This window comes from Gossypium hirsutum, chromosome A09, assembly GCF_007990345.1.
Source record: "Gossypium hirsutum isolate 1008001.06 chromosome A09, Gossypium_hirsutum_v2.1, whole genome shotgun sequence".
Classification (NCBI taxonomy): Eukaryota; Viridiplantae; Streptophyta; class Magnoliopsida; order Malvales; family Malvaceae; genus Gossypium; species Gossypium hirsutum.
Window position 1 is genome coordinate 83,541,308 of NC_053432.1, and position 18,697 is coordinate 83,560,004.

General features: G+C 33.5%; 3 protein-coding genes across 3 annotated transcripts; 2 read left to right on the plus strand and 1 right to left on the minus strand.

Annotated features, from left to right (window-relative positions):
* The first annotated feature begins 224 nt into the window (after positions 1-224).
* Positions 225-4,615, plus strand: LOC121206374 (protein unc-13 homolog). Its single transcript, XM_041077274.1, has 5 exons — positions 225-986; positions 1,557-2,438; positions 2,517-2,966; positions 3,041-3,227; positions 3,305-4,615. The coding sequence occupies exons 1-5, from the start codon at positions 321-323 to the stop codon at positions 4,258-4,260; spliced, it is 3,141 nt and encodes a 1,046-aa protein (XP_040933208.1). The 5' UTR covers positions 225-320; the 3' UTR covers positions 4,261-4,615.
* A 1,011-nt stretch (positions 4,616-5,626) lies between these two features.
* LOC107928988 (cyanate hydratase) lies at positions 5,627-7,889 on the plus strand. Its single transcript, XM_016860303.2, has 4 exons — positions 5,627-5,969; positions 6,053-6,124; positions 6,687-6,795; positions 7,624-7,889. The coding sequence occupies exons 1-4, from the start codon at positions 5,695-5,697 to the stop codon at positions 7,660-7,662; spliced, it is 495 nt and encodes a 164-aa protein (XP_016715792.2). The 5' UTR covers positions 5,627-5,694; the 3' UTR covers positions 7,663-7,889.
* Positions 7,890-10,368: 2,479 nt separating this feature from the next.
* On the minus strand, positions 10,369-11,946 carry LOC107928993 (glycine-rich cell wall structural protein). Its single transcript, XM_041077275.1, has one exon. It carries the CDS (start codon positions 11,892-11,894, stop codon positions 10,686-10,688), a length of 1,209 nt encoding a protein of 402 aa, XP_040933209.1. The 5' UTR covers positions 11,895-11,946; the 3' UTR covers positions 10,369-10,685.
* Between the last annotated feature and the right edge of the window lie 6,751 nt (positions 11,947-18,697).

Here is an 18,697-nt window from a genome sequence, read left to right on the forward strand (position 1 = left end):
AAGAGATGATTATTAGAGGCTGGAATAGAAATAAATTTGACTAGTAAAGAAAATATTGCTATCTTAAGTATAATTTAGTACCAGCCTATCATTCTTCGTTTTCATTGCATTACAACGTTGGCAAACCTCCATTAAACCAGTCATTCATTCATGGCCGACAATATCTCTGTTTTTTGTTTTTGTTCTTTTTTTGTTGTCTCTTTCCTTATAAAAACTAAATCTAAACCCATTTTCCCATCCGTTCGACGGGATCCTTTCAATTCATTTTCCATTGATTGTCGACTTTCCCCCATCCTCATTCCCCCAACCCTTTCTCAGCCATGGACCACCGTTCACAACGGGAGTTGTGCGCCGGTTCCCTCCATGGCGCCACAAACACAAACACCAACACCGGCACTTCCCTTCCCACCACCACCACAACCCCAACCCCAGTATTGGAAGAGTACGAAATCGACCTGGAATGGCCTTTCGAATACCTCGATGGTCTCGACTGTGACGCCATCCGTGAAGCAGCTTACGAGATTTTCTTCACCGCTTGTCGTTCATCGCCGGGGTTCGGAGGACGGAACACTTCGATGTCATCTTCGCATGATCACCATGGGAATGTTGTGGATGGAGGAGGGAATGAATCGCACGGGTCAGGTTCAACAAACGGGCGGGTGAATGGGGTGGTAATGACCCCGACGAGTAACGTTAAAAAGGCTTTGGGTTTAAAGATGTTGAAAAAGTCGCCTTCTCGGAGGATGTCGTTTATTCCGACGGGCTATAATGGCGGCGGCGGAATGTCTGGGACGTCGTCGTTTGTTTCTCAAGGACATTGTAGTATTAACACCGGTTCTGGCAATGGAATGGGGTTTTCTTCGGCGCAGAATCCCTGGCCACGGCGGCCGTTGACGTCGGCAGAACTTATGAGGCAACAAATGAGGGTGACAGAACAAAGTGATCATAGGCTTAGGAAGACTCTCACCAGAACCCTCGCGGGCCAAGTACGTAGTAAAATTTTAATTTTAATTTTGGTTAATTCCACAATACGTCCCCAAAGCATCCCCAATTTCAAATTAATCTCTCAATATCATATTATTTAGGTCTTTCTGTGACTCTAGCTGTCAGCTTAGGTGTTAGCCAGGATCAAATTTTAATGACAGTGTTGTTTTAACAAGTTAGAAGCTAGTTGTCAAGGGCTAAGTGGGGAATTCAATATTGAGATCAAAATAAATTTTTAAACTTTCGTGAGGCCAGAGGTAAAAACTTTTTCTATAAAACTTGAACTGAATACTTAACAACTAGGGGGAACCTACCCCTAGCTACGCTCCTTCTAGTTGTCCATGAAGTCTTAAACATGCTCTTTAGAAGCGAGCTACAATTTAAACCCTAAGCTTACAAGTAATAGTGACAATTTGAAATTCAATAAGAACGTTTTGAAGCTTGGGACTGATTTATAATCTAAGCGGTAGTTTAGGATGTTCAGCGCAATTAACCCTTTTCTTTACTGAATTCAAAAAGGGTTTTTTCACAAATTTAGTCCCTACTAATTTATTGAATTTTGCTTTCAACAGACAGGAAAGAGATCAGAGACTATAATCCTTCCACTAGAGCTTCTTCGGCATTTAAAACCATCCGAATTCAATGACCCGCACGAGTACCATGCATGGCAAAAACGTCAGCTAAAGATACTAGAAATAGGCCTTATCCTTTATCCATCAATACCTATAGACAAAGCCAATTCTTTCATGATCCGTCTCCGCGACATAATCCGAGCCGGTGAGTTGAAAGCCATCGACACCAGCAAGAATTCCGACATGATGCGTACGTTGTGCAACAGCATCGTGTCTTTATGTTGGCGGAGCAGCAATGGCGCTCCTACTACAGTTTGTCATTGGGCCGATGGGTACCCTCTCCATGTACACATCTATACCGCTCTCCTTAGATCCATTTTCAGCACTAGGGACGAGACGTTAGTGTTGGACGAGGTTGATGAATTGCTCGAATTGATGAAGAAGACGTGGTCTACGTTGGGGTTCAATAAGCCGATGCACAACGCGTGTTTTGCTTGGGTGCTTTTTGAACAATACGTCGTGACAAACCAAGTGGAACCCGACCTCCTTCGCGCAGCGTTTACTATGTTGTCGGAGGTGGAGAACGACGTGAAGAAGTCGAATCGGGACGAAACGTACATGAAAATATTGTCGTCCATGTTGGTTGTGATGCAAAATTGGGCGGAAAAAAAGTTGCTTAACTACCATGAGTATTTCAATAGAGGAACTATTGGTGGGATTGATAATCTTTTACCTTTGGGAATATTATCGACGAAGATTTTGGCCGAATGCCGTCGGATCGAAACAGAGGAGGGCAAGAAAGCGGATGTAAAAGTCTCGGATTCGTCCGGTAACCGTATTGATCACTACATTCGATCTTCCATGAAGAATGCTTTTGCAAGGGTGAGTACTTTGACACACAAATAGGCAATATAGGCAAACTATATTCTTATCATCAAATATGCTTATTTCTTGCCACAGATCAATGATAATGTGAAAAATGCTACCATGGGAGGAAGAGGGGAAGCTTATGAAAATTTACTTCAATTGGCTAAAGAAACCGAGGATTTAGCCGCGCAAGAGAGGGAGTTATTTAGTCCAATATTGAAGAAATGGCATACAACTGCGGGCAGTATTGCAGCCGTGACGCTGCATCAATGTTACGGAGAAGTGTTGAAACAACATTTAGCCGGGACGAAAATGCTGAACAGTGAGATTGTCGGGGTGCTACAACGAGCTGCGAAACTCGAAAAAGTCTTGGTTCAAATGGTGGTTGAAGATTTTGATGAGTGCGGCAACGGAGGCAAAGTGATTGTTAGAGAAATGATGCCTTATGAAGTTGATACAGTCACAATAAGGCTATTGGGACAATGGATCGATGAAAGATTAAAGAAAGGGAAAAAGTTACTTCTGAGTGCAAAGAAAACTGAAGTAAATCAATTTACTTTTTGGATTCTAAATCTATGGTTAAAAAGCATACTAATTGGTTGTAATTTATGTTGTAGACATGGAACCCGAAGTCGAAAACCGAGCTGTACGCGCATTCGGCGGTCGAGTTGATGGCATTAATAAAGGAAACTGTGAATGATTTTTTTGAAATTCCGGTCGGGGTTACTGAGGATTTGATTCTTGATTTAGCCGAAGGTCTAGAGAAAATCATTGAAGAATATATCATCTTTGTAGCATCATGCGGTGAGTAAAATTTCATTGTGCTTCCTTAACGGGTTTTTGATTTAGCTTTTAGGGTTTTTATTTGATTCTTTTTTCAGGTTCCAAGCAGAATTATCTTCCAGCACTTCCTCCATTAACGAGATGCAACCAAGATTCGATGTTTTCGAGGTTTTGGAAAAGGGCTAGTCCATGCGGGGTTCGTGTCGAGGACATGCACCAACTTATGACCACTAAATACCAACATCCGTCCCCATCGACGAGCATTGGGACGCAATGCCTTTACGTTCGCCTCAACACATTGCATTACTTGATCACCCACATCCATTCCCTCGACAAGACCCTCGCAGTCTCGCCGAGGGTTTTGTCGAGGAGTCGTTTAAGCAGCCGTAAGCAGAACGTTACTTCCTTTTCCTACTTCGAACAAACGAACCAATCGATCCAATCCGCATGCGAACACGTATCGGAAGTCGCCGCGTACCGCCTTATCTTCCTCGACTCGAGCCTCGTCTTTTACGAAAGCCTCTACGCCGGCAGTGTAACCAGCTCAAGACTCCGGCCCACCGTACGAATCCTCAAAGAAAACCTCACCGTTCTCACCACTATCCTAACGGACCAAGCACAAGCATTAGCAATGAAAGAAGTAATGAAAGCGTCATTCGAAGCATTCCTCATGGTACTCCTCGCCGGAGTTCCATCTCGGATCTTCAACCGGTCAGATTATGAGATGATCGAAGAAGATTTCGATAGCTTAAAAAGGGTGTTCTGCGGTATACCCGAAGATGTAATCCAAAAAGAAGCCGAGAAAGCTGAAGGAGTAATATCCTTGATGGGGCAAAGCACCGAACAGTTAATAGAAGATTTCAGCATCGTTACCTGTGAGACCAGTGGAATAGGGTTCATCGGCATAGGTCAAAAATTACCGATGCCACCGACGACGGGAAGATGGAATAGATCGGACCCAAACACGATACTACGAGTATTGTGCCATAGAAATGATCGAACGGCTAACTTGTTCTTGAAGAAATCGTTTCAATTGGCCAAAAGGAACTTGTAATCAATGAAAAATTATATATACAGTGTGAATATTTGAAGAACAGGTTGGGTTTTTTTTTTTTACTCTAGTAATGGGGTTTTAATGGATGTGATTGTTGAATTCAAGGATTTTAGTGGAAAAAATTATCGAAGGAAATGAGGGATTGTATATTGATTTTCTTAGTTGAGTTAAATGTTTGTTGGTTGGTATATGAATGAAGATTGTTGAGTGCTGAAGGCAAAGGGATGGATATTGGGATTTGAGAAAGCAAAAAAGAAAAATGTGAGCTTCATGAATATAGGATGGACTAATTTGGTTAAAATCTACTCAATTGTTCTAATCATTAATTTTTTTAAATTATGAATTTAATTTTTTTCATTATTTTGATTGGTTATCGATTTTTAAAGTTTCATCCGATAAAAAAAAAATGTGATCATGATTTACTTAACAAGCACTATTGCGCCCATTTGGCACCTCGGTATAACTCGGGGGCCTTCGATGGAGTTTTGGGACAAACCACTGCTAGATTGTTTGCAAACCAGGTTGCTCCCATGAGCCCGTACATGACTTAACCAGTCAGGGCATTTGTGGTCGAAAAGATTAACCAGTGGGGATGAGAAACTTGGTCGGTTCCAGGACACCATAAACAAGAGTCGTTTGGACAATTATTATTAGACACAGGGACAGCTAGGGGCGGCTGACAGTGGCACCGTTATTAGGTGCTTTTAATTTTTTTTAAAAATTTTAAATTAACAAAAGTAAAATTACACTTTAGTTCTAATAATACTAATAATAAATTGATTTAATCTTTTTTAAAAGTTATAAAGATATATAATATTAAAATAATAAAATTGTACCGTCCTTAAAAAAAAATTTTAACTTCGCACCTAAATTTGATATTAGTAATTATGGTTTCAATTAACCTTGTTTTCTACATCTTTGGGGTGTTTTGTTTCAAGTATAGGAATTCAATTATGATTGTGGTGAATCCTTGGAGTTTAGTGAAATATAAGAAGAAATCTAACAAGATCAAGATCATCGTAGCTTTTCGTTAAATTATGGTTTTGGCCTCACTATTATTCTAAAATTTAAGATTTAATCATTATATTTTAATATGTCGTAATTTAACCATTTTAAGTTTATAGATAGGGCTAGGATGTAGGGCTTGTCCCAAACAGGCATCAATTGAAGACTTAAACCTAAGTTTTTTTGCCCTTAAATGGTTCAGTCTTGTAAAATAGAAGTTAACTATTAGAGTAAGATTTACAAACTCGAAAAAAAAAACAATATCAATTTTACTAAAATAGAAGGGACCATTTTTGTAAATTTGATAAAATACATGGACTAATTATAGAATTTGACCAAAAATGCTAAAAGATTCCGATAATTTCATATTGAAACTTTCCTGATTTTTCTTTCTTTCCAAAGACATAATCTCAAACACACGAAAAAAAAATGGAGGACGGCCAAAGCAAACACACTATCAGCAGCCGCCTGCAAGCCGTAAAGCAAAAATCTGGCAAATCCTATAATCAAATAGCCGAAGAAACCGGCTTAACCAACGTTTACGTGGCTCAGCTCCTCAAACGCCAGGCTCAGCTCAAGCCTGAAACCGCTCCTAAGCTAAGGGCAGCCTTGCCCGAATTGCCTGAGGAGCTTCTCCATGAGATGATGAAACCACCGTTACGGTCCTATGATCCGAACCTTATCCAAGAACCCACTGTTTACAGGTTCTTCTTCTTACACAATTCATGTTAAATTATCCAAAAAAGAATATTTTTTTAAATACCCTCTTTTTTTTGCTTTATTGCAGGTTGAATGAGGCAGTGATGCATTTTGGTGAGAGCATAAAGGAGATTATCAATGAAGAGTTTGGTGATGGGATGTAAGTTGTTTTTTTTTTCAGTGGTTTATTTTGGGTGTATTTTTTGGCCGTTCATTTCTTTGGATTGTTTAGCGTTTTGAGCTAATCAGTGAGTAGAAAATGAAAAAATTTAGCTCTGGAACTAGTAACACAATTTGAATTTAGAAATAAAATCTGGATTTCTGATTGTTTTCTTGAGCAAAAAGATCTGTTTGGGGTGTTTGAGTTTAGGGGTAGAACAGGAATTAAGAGAGCTTAAGGGAGTTCTATGTAAAATTGTTCCGCACATTTGAAGTGTCTTTTGAGCTCATATCCTCATATTCATTGTCAAACACGAGTTATATGTGTGTGTGTGTGTGTGTGGAGGGTCTTTGGAATATCATATCCTTGGACTTATGTTCGGATAAGTGTCAAGCATGGATTTCAGACAATAGGTGCTTAACAAAATGTGGAGTCTCGGAGCATTTTGGGGGGGTCGAGTTTTGATTTTCAAGCACGGAGAACTTAAACAAGCTCTGGCTGTCTAAATGATTTTAATTTTCATATGTCCATTCACTAATTCATGTTCATCGTTTTTGTTTAGCATGTCAGCTATAGACTTCTACTGCTCTGTTGACAAAGTTAAAGGCGTGGACGGGAAAGACCGTGTTGTCGTCACACTTGATGGAAAGTACTTGCCGTACAGTGAACAGGTTAGTTGCCCTTCGGTTTTCTTTAGTTCATGAATGAAAACATAAATGATCATATGGATCCTGATTGTTTCTTGTTGATATGGAATACTCATTTTTTGTTGTTGATCGTGGATTTTGGATTCTACTTCAGTTTCTATAGTTTGTCCCGATTGATTCCCGAGTTAGTTTTAACCTTGTGGTCCGATGTACTTCTAGTTTACCGTTGTTTAATCAGCCCATTTTTGAGTTTACCTTAATAACGAGAGTTGATCTTAGAACCTTAAGCTTTCTTAAGAAATGAATCGTTACCGCTTACCATGCTAGAACACTGGAAAACTTGTGTCATAATTGGTAAAAGAACCATAGGGATGAAACCTATATTACTCGTTTTTGTTTCTTGAATGAAACGTGATCGATCGTACAAATCCTGATTGTTTCTTGTTGATATGGAATACTCGTTTATGTTGTTGAAGGGTCTTAAGACAACAACTCACGTAGATCGTAGATCTAGGATTCTACTTCAGTTTCTATAGTTTGTACAGATTGATTTCCGAGTTCAAACAGTTTACCGTTGTTTAATCAGCCCACTTTCGAGTTCACCTTAATATCGAGAGTCAATCATAGAACCTTAAGAAACGGATCGTAACCGCTTACCATAATTGGTAAAAGAAACTAGCATTTGCCCCATAGGGATGAAACCTATAGTACTTGTACTCGGATATGACTCTTGGATACGGTTATAAATCCAACATGGATATGTTCAATTTTTTTTTAGTTTTTCAATGTATTTGGACGATCATCGAAGGGCTATATTCCCGTACTCATTTGCAAATTCCTTTCTAATGGCAGAAATCTGAGCATATGGTTTCAAGATTAAGGCTGCAATGAAAGCTGATGAACAGCCATATCCTGTAACCTTGGAGCTTCTTGTTGAAAGGAAAACAATAAAACTTGGTTTGTATTTTCATTTATTATGTTACTTGAACTATTTATTTTTCCGTCTCCGAACATGTTCCGGCATATATCCGGACATGTATTGGATATACTCGTGTTTGACATTAATTTTGGAGTTCAAATAAACATGTCACAAGTTTTTCAGTGGCATTGAATTATCATTTGCAAGTTTTGAGTTTTTTTCTTTGAACTTTGGTTATGACATATTTTATGGTATGATTTTGAAGTTCTAATTTTCAATTCTCATAGAAATTATAATAGAAAAAGAAAAGGCTTTTTAATATTGAGAAAACTGTACCGTTAAACAATAATAAAAAATTAATCAATTTTCAGTAAGCAAACATTTTAAAAGATGCTCGAGAAGATACAATTGGATTCAAGTAAATCCTCTGTATTTCTTTTTTCTTCTAGAGAAGTGACGTTGATTTTTTTCAATCAATTTGGTTTCTAAACTTTTTGTTGGTTGTTAACATTGGCAAATTTCCTCAATTTGGTATTTCAACTTAGATTTAATTACAATGTGATGACATGTCACTCTCTCAAAATGTTACTACTTAAAAATTTTAATTTTTTATAAAATCTAAAAATTATTTAAAAAAATAAAAAAAAATATTCCGGTGAAGATGTGACATAACGTTAAATTGTCATGCCATCATACTTTTAACATAATCTTAAACTACTTGAAAAAACTATCAAGTTTCAAGACAAATGTTGTAAAATATCAGAGACCAAGATGAAAAAAATTGGTAACTACTAAATGTTATTTTATCCAGAAAAAGATGAAATAATTCAGTAGTTGGGTCTAATTCGAAGGCCAACTTTTTTCTATGGAAAAGCCCAAAATATTCAAAGATAAAATTCCAAAACCTTTCCAAGTCCTTAAAACCCTAGGACTCTCATTTCACGACTCATCAGACGCCTCTCCCACATCACCAGATTCATCATCCTTGCTAAAGTCATTACCTTTCAATAGACTTGTTGGTGTTTGGATGCTGAGAAAATGTGGGAAAATGATGGGTTATGGTTGGATTAGGAAAGGAAGATACTATCTTGGTTCTTAAAGTTGTTTACTTTTTTGGGTTTGTCTTTTTTTTTTCTTAAAGATTGATGCTTTATTAGCATTGATTGATTATTCAATATATATATGTTCCTTTAATGGTGGAATGCCTGTTTTTATTTTATACAGTACATGTTAGTCCATCTTGGCAAAGCTAAAAAGCCTTAATAGGCAATGCTTAGTTTTGAATGCTAATGGACTTAAATCAAATATCTTTTCTCGCAGTTTTTTTTTTTGGTGCTTCTTCTTCCATTAAGGAGCTCAAATCAGTGAGGAAGATACACTAATAAATGGCTCATAGTTCTTGTTTTGAGTGTTTTTTCTTGGGGTTCATTTAGTCCATCTTGGCAAAGCTAAAATGTCTTATGAACAGTGTTTAGTTTTGAATGCTAATGGACTTAAATCAAATGCCCTCTTTCACTACTCTCTGTTCTCATCTTCCATGGAGTTCAGATCAGTGGAGATGATACATAAATTTAAATTTCATTTACAATGTATGTGAATATTCATATAGATTTTACACAATTATGTAATGAGTCAATTTTTTCATGCTATGTCCATCTTGGCAAAGCTACTAGCTTTTAGACTTGGCAATGTGTAGCTTTGAATGCTAATGGACTCACATTGAAGGTCCTCTCATTACACTATTTTTATGCTTTTCATCTATGGAAATGCAGAGTTATGGGAGAAGATGCATGGATTTATATGTGTCATTATTTACATTATTTGCACACTTGTTACTTAGCTACAAACATGAAGTGAACGCTAGTGGACTCACATCGAAGTCCTTGATAAATCGATATGCTTTTTTCTGGAGTTTTTAGAGTCATTGAAGGAGAGATACATAAATTTACATGTTATTTAGCTACAAACATGAAGTGAATCTTTTTGTTCATTGGAAGTTTGCTTGTAAGCCCTTTTCTTTAAATTTTAGTGGACTCACATTGAAGTCCTTGATAAGTCGATATGCTTATTTTGAGCTTTCATTCATGGAGTTTCAGAATTATTGGATAAGATACGTAAATTTACATTTGATTTGCATACTTGTTATTTAGCCACAAACATCAAGTGAATCTTTTTGTTCATTAGAAGTTTGCTTGTAGGCCCTTTTCCCTGAATTAGCAATGTGTAGCTTTTAATGATACTGGACTCGAATCAAAGTCCTAAATTTCGAGCTTTCGTTCATTGGAGAAGATACATAAGCTTGCAAGTCTATGGTACTCAATATTATTGGAAGTAAAATGATACACAAACTTGTAATATATGGTGATTTTTCGTTTTTGTTTCATGTGTAGTGTTCTATTCACTTATGGCAATGGATTGTGTAGCTTTGAATGCTAATTGACTAACATTAAGTCGATATGCTCTTTCTAAGCTTCCATTCATGGAGTTTTCAGAGATATTGGGATTATTGAAACATTAATTGGACTCTAAATATCATAGACCCTAATCCTCTCTTGAATTTGGTTTCACTTTATACCATTGAATGATCGTAAAAATGCAAACCAAACAAAATTTATGTATTTTCCACAAATGTAAATTAAAAGTCATAATGATAAAATTAATGCCACCCAACATCATAATTGAAATAAAGAAAATATTTATTAATGGTATTGAATCTTCAATTTTCAATTACAATATATCAAATATTAACCTAATTGATAACAAAAAGGTTTTTTCTTTTCACAATATATAGGGATGAGAAATAATTAAAAAAAGAAGGTAATAATGGAAATAAAAGTAGCTTTAATTTAGGGTAGATTTTGGAATTGGTATCGGTTTTTTGACTTTTTAGTAATTTATTACTAATATATAATGTTTCAACAAATCATTCCAATTATGCTCTCATTTTGGACTAATGACAGCAATCCATGCATCCATGCAACGTGAGCTTTGTAGTTTAGTGGTGTCCAATTCCACCACCTCCACCAGCCCCTCCGCCAAAACCACCTCCTGCACCACCGCCTGTACCACCGCCAAATCCACCTCCAGCTCCACCTCCACCTCCAAATCCACCACCAGCTCCACCTCCGAATCCTCCACCACCACCGGCACCACCTCCAAATCCTCCACCAGCACCACCTCCAGCACCGCCACCGAAGCCACCACCTTTACCAAAGCCGCCGCCACCTCCAATGCCACCACCCTTTCCAATTCCTCCACCAAGTCCACCACCCTTTCCAATTCCACCTCCAAGGCCTCCTCCTTTGCCAATACCACTTCCAAGTCCACCACCATGTCCTCCTCCAAGTCCACCACCCTTTCCAATTCCACCTCCAAGGCCTCCTCCTTTGCCAACACCACCTCCAAGTCCACCACCCTTTCCAATTCCACCTCCGAGGCCTCCTCCTTTGCCAATACCACCTCCAAGTCCACCACCCTTTCCAATTCCACCTCCAAGTCCACCTCCTTTTCCTATTCCACCACCATGTCCTCCTCCAAGTCCACCTCCCTTTCCTATTCCACCACCAAGGCCTCCTCCTTTTCCAATACCACCTCCAAGTCCACCACCCTTTCCAATTCCGCCTCCAAGTCCACCTCCTTTTCCAATACCACCTCCAAGTCCACCACCCTTTCCAATTCCGCCTCCAAGTCCACCTCCTTTTCCTATTCCACCACCATGTCCTCCTCCAAGTCCACCTCTCTTGCCAATCCCACCACCAAGGCCTCCACCTTTTCCAATCCCGCCGCCAAGGCCTCCACCCTTGCCAATCCCACCACCAAGACCCCCACCCTTGCCAATGCCACCACCAAGTCCACCACCCTTTCCAATGCCACCACCAAGTCCACCACCTTTACCAATTCCACCACCAAACCCTCCCCCTGCTCCACCTCCACCACCAAGCCCTCCACCAGCTCCACCTCCACCTCCAAGTCCACCACCACCCCCAGCTCCACCTCCAAAACCAGCTCCACCTCCAGCACCACCACCAAAACCACCTCCAAGACCTCCACCTCCACCAAAACCACCCCCACCACCAAACCCACCTCCCTTAGTCAAAAAGTACTTCTCATCCGTATTTACCACATTCTTAGCAACTACATTCGCCACAAACACATTAAAACAAAGCAAAGAAAACAAGACAACTCTCTTAGCAAAGCTCGCCATTTTTGTTTTTTTTGTTCAACTTTAGCTACGTTCATGAGATGGATGAAACCCCAAAGTTCTTTTATAAGCCAATGGGGTCGCATTAAATCATCTCAACAACTAACTGTTGGCCACATTTAATGTAATATTAACCACTATTATCAAGTATCAAAAACCAACCTTTTTCTGAGTAAGTTGCATCTCAAAAACCAGCTCACGAGGTTACCTTTTATTTTGCTCATCATTAGATCAACACCTTGATTTGTTATTTTACATACTTCTAAACCCTAATTAATTAACTCCAATACCAATAGGCTTAAATTTGGTGTGTGTATATATATATAACCAACTAAAAGTTAGCTTTGTCTCTATCATGCATATAACCCAACGTTAAAGAACTCGATTTTTGTATAAAAATATTTGTAATAATAATAATTCAAAGTCAAGAAATTATTTCACGTAATCGTTACCATTTTTCAATAACAAAATAACAAATCAGATTTTTTTTCTTGATTTTTAATATTTTTAATTGGATTTAAATTTTTACAGTAGTAAAAAATTAATAATCATGATGAAAAATCTAATTTATTATTTTCTATTAAAAATAAATAAAAATAATTTAAAATTACAATTTCATACAATCACTCCTCTCAAAATTAAATACTACAAATATTTAAACTAAAAGGAAACTTAAGTTTAATCATCACTTTAAAGCACCTTTATTTAGGTTACCAATTAGGTCATGGTATGTAGGTAATAGTCTCATCAATCCTTTTTTTTTTCTATGAATAAAGTACTTTCTTTTTTATCCATAGGTTTATTTCATTAAAAAGCTCTTAAAATGAATATAGATAATTTTTTTAACAAATGAAAATATGTATAGAACGAAGGATTCGATTCAATATATTTATATGCAATTAATATTTTAATAACTCAACTATTATAATTCATATTCCGTTCATAGATATAATGCATGGTAAATTTGATACAAATTTAAATTTCTTAACTATTTGCTTTATGTAAAAAATTTCAACCGTTGAATAAATATTATTTATATAGACAATGTTTCATATTAATATGATAGAGATATTGGACTAGTTCGAAATTTTACGTATATAATAAGTACATTTATATTGATAAATTCATAAGTTGGATTGTTAAATTATTAATCATACAAAAATATGAAAAATGATGTAAAACTATTTTAGTTTTTTACATTTATACAATACATTAAATATAAATACTTTATTTATACTAATTTCCTTTTTAGTTAATATTCTTATGAACTTTTCAAGAGTAAAAGTATATATATGTGTATATAGGGGTGAAGCCAGGCGGTGGCATGTGCCCCAGCCCCACCTAAAATGTAAAATTACATTTTAAGCCTTTAAAATTTTTAAATTAATAAAGGTAAAATTGCACTTTGACCCCCCTAAAATTATAAAAATTTGATTTAATTCTTTACAAATTATAAAGATATAAACTATAAAAAATTAAAATTTTATCCGGCCCCCCCTAAAAAAATTTTCTGGCTTCGCCCCTTTATGTATATATATATCAAAGTCCTATGTTTGAAGAAATGGATGGATAAAAAAGTTATCACACTCACATTATATGTATGAATATAGGAATACTCTTTTTAATCCAAACCAGAAATATTATGAAATAAATCACTGAATCCAAGTACTGTAACCTATTATTTCATGCTTCTCAACAACTTGCTGTAGCTATCGGTATTTTCAGCCATATACACACCCATAAAAGTAATATATATATAAACCCTTTTAATTTAAACCCCAGAAATTTTAGCAAATTAAACCCTCTTTGAAAAAAAATCGAGTATAACATGGACCGGTATTTATGTTAAAAGGGAATCATGGTTTAGAATAGTGGTAGATCTTGAAATTAAATTATGGGGAGTTTAATTAAAATTTTTAAAAATTTTAATGGGTTTAATGAGAATTTCAAAAAAAAAAATTGTGAGGTCTAAATAAAATTTTCAAAATCTAATAAGAATTTTCAAAAATTTAAAAAAAAAATCACGATTCCAGATTTAAACTATATAAACGTTAATTTTTAAATAATGAATACTTTTTATTGAAAAAACAAACATATTCCATGATATTCGAATTCAAAACTATCTCTATATCCAAAAATGATTAAAAAGAATACTATAGGCTTATTTAGATTTAATATGCACATGCATGGGTCCAACTTCAACCAACCCCCTTTGAAAATTAAGAAAATTGAAAATGAAAGGTAATAACTAATTAATTAATCTATTTTTTTCTAAAAAAATCAAAATAAAAAAAAAATCCAAAAGTACATAAACATTGCTGTTGAAAATGCATGCATCATTGATAATATCCATGTGCTTGGTAGATAGGCAAATTTATTGCTATTGGTGTTAGAGTTTTTTTCTTTATTTTTGCTTAATAATTTATTTGTCATTGCATTTATAATCTTTCTTAAAATAAACAGATAAGTAGCTAAAAAGAGAAAATATTAGTAGTTGAATGTTTTTTCTTCAAAAAAGATTTTTTTTTAAAAAAAATAGTTTCTTGATTTTAAAGTAATTGCAAATATGTCCTATGTTCACCCACGACAATAATTTAATGCAAGGATTTTATAGGTCAGATTATTTATAAATTTGTTTTGATTTGAATTTAAGATTTTTTTATGAGAGGTTTAAGATTATTAAGAAAATTAATTTGGATTTATTTAGTTTATTTTAATAATGTTATAAAAAAAGGTATTATTTCATGAATTTATTTTATTTAAATTTTGTATAAATTTTCATACATGATTGATTGTGGAAAACAAGAGACCAATGCATTACATCATAATCAAATACGTATTAAAAAAAATTTAGAAAGGAAATTTCTTAATCAACATTAGACATGTAAGTATGATTTCGGGTTAATGTAATTTTTGGTTCTTAAATTTGTTAATTAAGTTCATTTTGATATTTAAAATTTGATAATTATGTTCATTTTGGTCCTTAAGTTTGAAAAATGTAAATGTTTGGTAACGTAGTACAACCTCAAAGTATCACGTTATCAAATATTGATGGAATCTAAATTTAATACCCAAAATATGTCTGATTGTCAAATTTTAAATACCAAAATAGATAAAAGAAATAAATACAAGTATCAAAGTGAATCTAATTGTAAAGTTCACGGACCAAAAAATAGATCAACCTTATCATTTAACTTTAGCAACACAAACATAGGATCGGTATTGTATTGATACCATTTGTATCATTACAAGCTGATTTCAAACCAAAATGAAATAATATAAATAGTATTTTGATTTAATTATTTGGCATTCTTTTCATAATCAAACTCGTTAGATCAAGAATTGGTTTAGGTGTCTGTTCAAAATAAAAAATTTGACCGATTGATTCAAGAACAATCAAGTTAAAAAATTGATTGACTAATAGATTAACCAATTTTTTTAATTTATTAAAATTTTAATAATTTATTTAATTAATCATATAAACAGATAAAATTAAAAATTGTTAATCTAATAGATTCGATATTTAAATACTTGCTATTTGACATATGTCAATTTTAAAAGTATTTTCTTTTGGGAAAAAAGGGGGGGGTGTTGAATGGGTTTTCTCAACGCTGTGTCTACATGGTATGTGTAAATCAAATAATTAGCCTCTGACTTTTGACTGATTTAATGGTGCCCCTACTTGATAGGCCCACGCTTCAACCTTTGGCGTCGGCGTTCCACCACCGTCACAGTGTGGCAGTAGGAGTTGGTATCATTTTAATGTAACAGATTGGATCCAACTCTTAAAACTTTGTAATATATCCAAATATACAAATATCTAGAATGTACTGAATGCACCAAATTTTGATTTTTAATGAATACATTTCAAGAGTAGTGTTCATAAGAAATAGAAGTGGTTAAGGTGTTTGGTTTATTTTTCTTTAGGATAGGGTGAAGAGTTGTTGAATATGGGGTATTTCGATTTGACGAAGGAAGAGAATGGTAGTTTAATTTATTTTTTCAGTTCAATTAAATAAATTATTTAAAAATTTATAAAAATAAAAATTATATATTAAAAATCCAATTCAACCAATTTTTTCTTTTTCGGTCCAATCAATTTATATTAATTCTTAGATCAATCGATTCAGTGTCTTTCTCCAAACTAAAATACCTCAAATAATTCTCAATCTAACTAATCCAATTTGATTCAAATAACCTTGATTATTCCTCTCCCTCAATTTCTCAGCTTTATACATAAAAGCCATCCCCTGTCCTAAGGTGTCGTGTGGTAAGTCAATATTAGTACATTAGAGGTCACAAGCCAATAGTCGAATACTATAGGGCCAGGTAAGTTGGTGCTATGATAGTCTTGGGTGGCACTGCTGGACTCTATAGTCCTTTGCTATGACAATTAATGAATGGGCCCTTCAGACCCAATATTCTGCTGGGCTTTTATCAATGACAAAGGCCTTCACAAAGACTAAAAGTTTTATAGTATTAGCTATTAAGTAAAGAGATATGTATATATTTTTCTTTTATTTTATTTTATGTTTTCCATATTTTGGATAAACTACATCAATAGTTATTAAATTATTAGTTATCGATTGTTAAATTACTAACGGGAAGATAATAACTTCACAATTTTTAAAATTAGTATAATAACAACTTTAACTTTTAACATTATGCATTATGTCAATTTGGTATTGGTTCTAAAAAAATATAATCTTTAATATTTATACATTGTGTAATTTAATTTTTTTAATTTTGTTTTTCTTTATAATACTTTCACTTAAAAATTCAAAAATGAATAAATTTATAAATCAAATTTGATCGAAAATATAAAAAAAATAAAAATACTCACAAATCAAATATAATAATTTTCATTTTTTTCTTATTTTTTGGAATTAATCCTTAATGTTACAAAAAAAAAAACTGTGTGTTTTAAGATATGGGGAAAAAATTTATCATCATACTCTAAAAACTTTAATTAGTTAATAACTTAATTGATTTAAAACCCCCTCATATTATAACTTTTTTTATAAGGAAAAAAATGGTTATATATGGCAATTTTTGCTCATAATTCTTTTAATATTTGTCCTCACAAATTGTGGTTTTTTGGAAGTAGGTTCATATGTCTCCATTACTTTAACTTGACTAAAAAAATAAATATGAAATTGAAAAGATGAATAAAATGGTCCAAAAGCAAAAAGGAAACCATGTGGAATTTGAGGCAATGAGCATAGAAATTCCACAAGTTTCGTTTTGGTACAAAAGCTCCACAATAATTAATATTATTAATTGGTATTAATTATGTTAATGACTTTTCATATTCACCCTTTAAATAAAATACCATTAATTGATTTATAATTTAACCGAATAAAAAATATACATTTTATTAATAAAGTAATTTTAAGATATTATTTTATAGGTACTTTAATGATTATTGTGATAAACCAAGGTCATTTGATCATTGGTGATTTTAAATAATTTTTTTTAATAGGTTCTGATTTTAACTCCTCCCTAACCTATAAATAGGAGGATAATACACTTCATCACACTCGAATCCATGTCTTCCTACATTGACAACAATACTCATGTCAATCGAGCTAAGACTCGATCTGCAAAAAAACAACAACAATTCAACCCATTTTTAATATATTTTTTTAATTATTTTAGATTAACTATAACGATATAGATAACTTGGTTTTAAATTATTGTGGTGTCACATAAGAAAAAATAAGCATGATATTAATAATAAAATTATATAATGAAAGCAACAACTTTAAATTTATTAAACCAACCATTTATAAAATATGTATAATTCAAAGTTATTTAATCTTTGTAGTAAAATATATTACTATCATGTTTCAAATAAGATTTGTTGATGCGCCAAGTGATTTAAATTAAATAATTTTTTTATTATATATTAATGTGACAAATATATAAATCATAAAATCGAATAATCAAAAAATATAATAGAATTTAACTTTAAATATACAAAATTTTAAAATAAAAACCTAATTCCGCTCTGCTCATAAATAAATTTAGCCCAAGATTTTTGGGATCAAAAATCGACGATCAAATTGATTAATCATCGGTCTGACCGATTTAATTAAATAAATTATTAAAAATTAGTTGAATTATTTTTTTAACCCATCCAATCGATTTATACAAATTTATAATTTAAAAATTTTAAAACCTTTCTCTAAATCGAGTCTTTAGTAAATTTTCGATACAGATAACTATAATTTAACTCAACCCAAAGTCAAGTCTCCAATTTAATAGTGGCATTGATGTTGATTCCTTAGCCATTCTTTATGCATTATCTTCACATATTTTCTATCTCCATTACAAAAGCACTTTATGGATAAGTTCTTGTATATTTTGCTTTTATTTTTCAATTATGTAAAATTTTTTATCTTCAAAAATTATATTAAACAATAAATCTTTAAATTTAATCTATATTTAAATAAACCATTGATATAAGTCAACATCTTATTTAAATTAAAAAGTAAATTAAATTAAGGAGCACAATAGCAAATTTATCAACCTTAATTGAAACTTCATTAGAGGAGGAAAAGAAAATGATTAAAATTTGTTGTTAATCCCTATATTATGTATAATTGTAGATTTAGTCACTGCATTCTAATTTAATTAATTTTAATCACTGAACTTTTTGAGTTGATCAATTTCAATCTCTATAATTTTAAAAATTTAAAATTTTAACCTTGAACCAAAAGGTAACAATTAAATCTATTAGGTCAAATTTTGGTATTAGTCTCGGAAGTCATAGATTTAGTCAGTGTTCTCAAAATTGATCATTT

Excerpts from the sequence above, each read along its gene's own strand:
- LOC121206374 (XM_041077274.1), top strand. The coding sequence starts at position 321 with ATGGACCACCGTTCACAACGGGAGTTGTGCGCCGGTTCCCTCCATGGC. Across the intron at positions 2,967-3,040 it reads TGAGTGCAAAGAAAACTGAA|ACATGGAACCCGAAGTCGAA; the intron begins GTAAATCAATTT and ends TTTATGTTGTAG. Across the intron at positions 3,228-3,304 it reads CATCTTTGTAGCATCATGCG|GTTCCAAGCAGAATTATCTT; the intron begins GTGAGTAAAATT and ends TTCTTTTTTCAG.
- LOC107928993 (XM_041077275.1), bottom strand. The coding sequence starts at position 11,894 with ATGGCGAGCTTTGCTAAGAGAGTTGTCTTGTTTTCTTTGCTTTGTTTT.
- LOC107928988 (XM_016860303.2), top strand. The coding sequence starts at position 5,695 with ATGGAGGACGGCCAAAGCAAACACACTATCAGCAGCCGCCTGCAAGCC. Across the intron at positions 5,970-6,052 it reads CAAGAACCCACTGTTTACAG|GTTGAATGAGGCAGTGATGC; the intron begins GTTCTTCTTCTT and ends GCTTTATTGCAG. Across the intron at positions 6,796-7,623 it reads ACTTGCCGTACAGTGAACAG|AAATCTGAGCATATGGTTTC; the intron begins GTTAGTTGCCCT and ends TTCTAATGGCAG.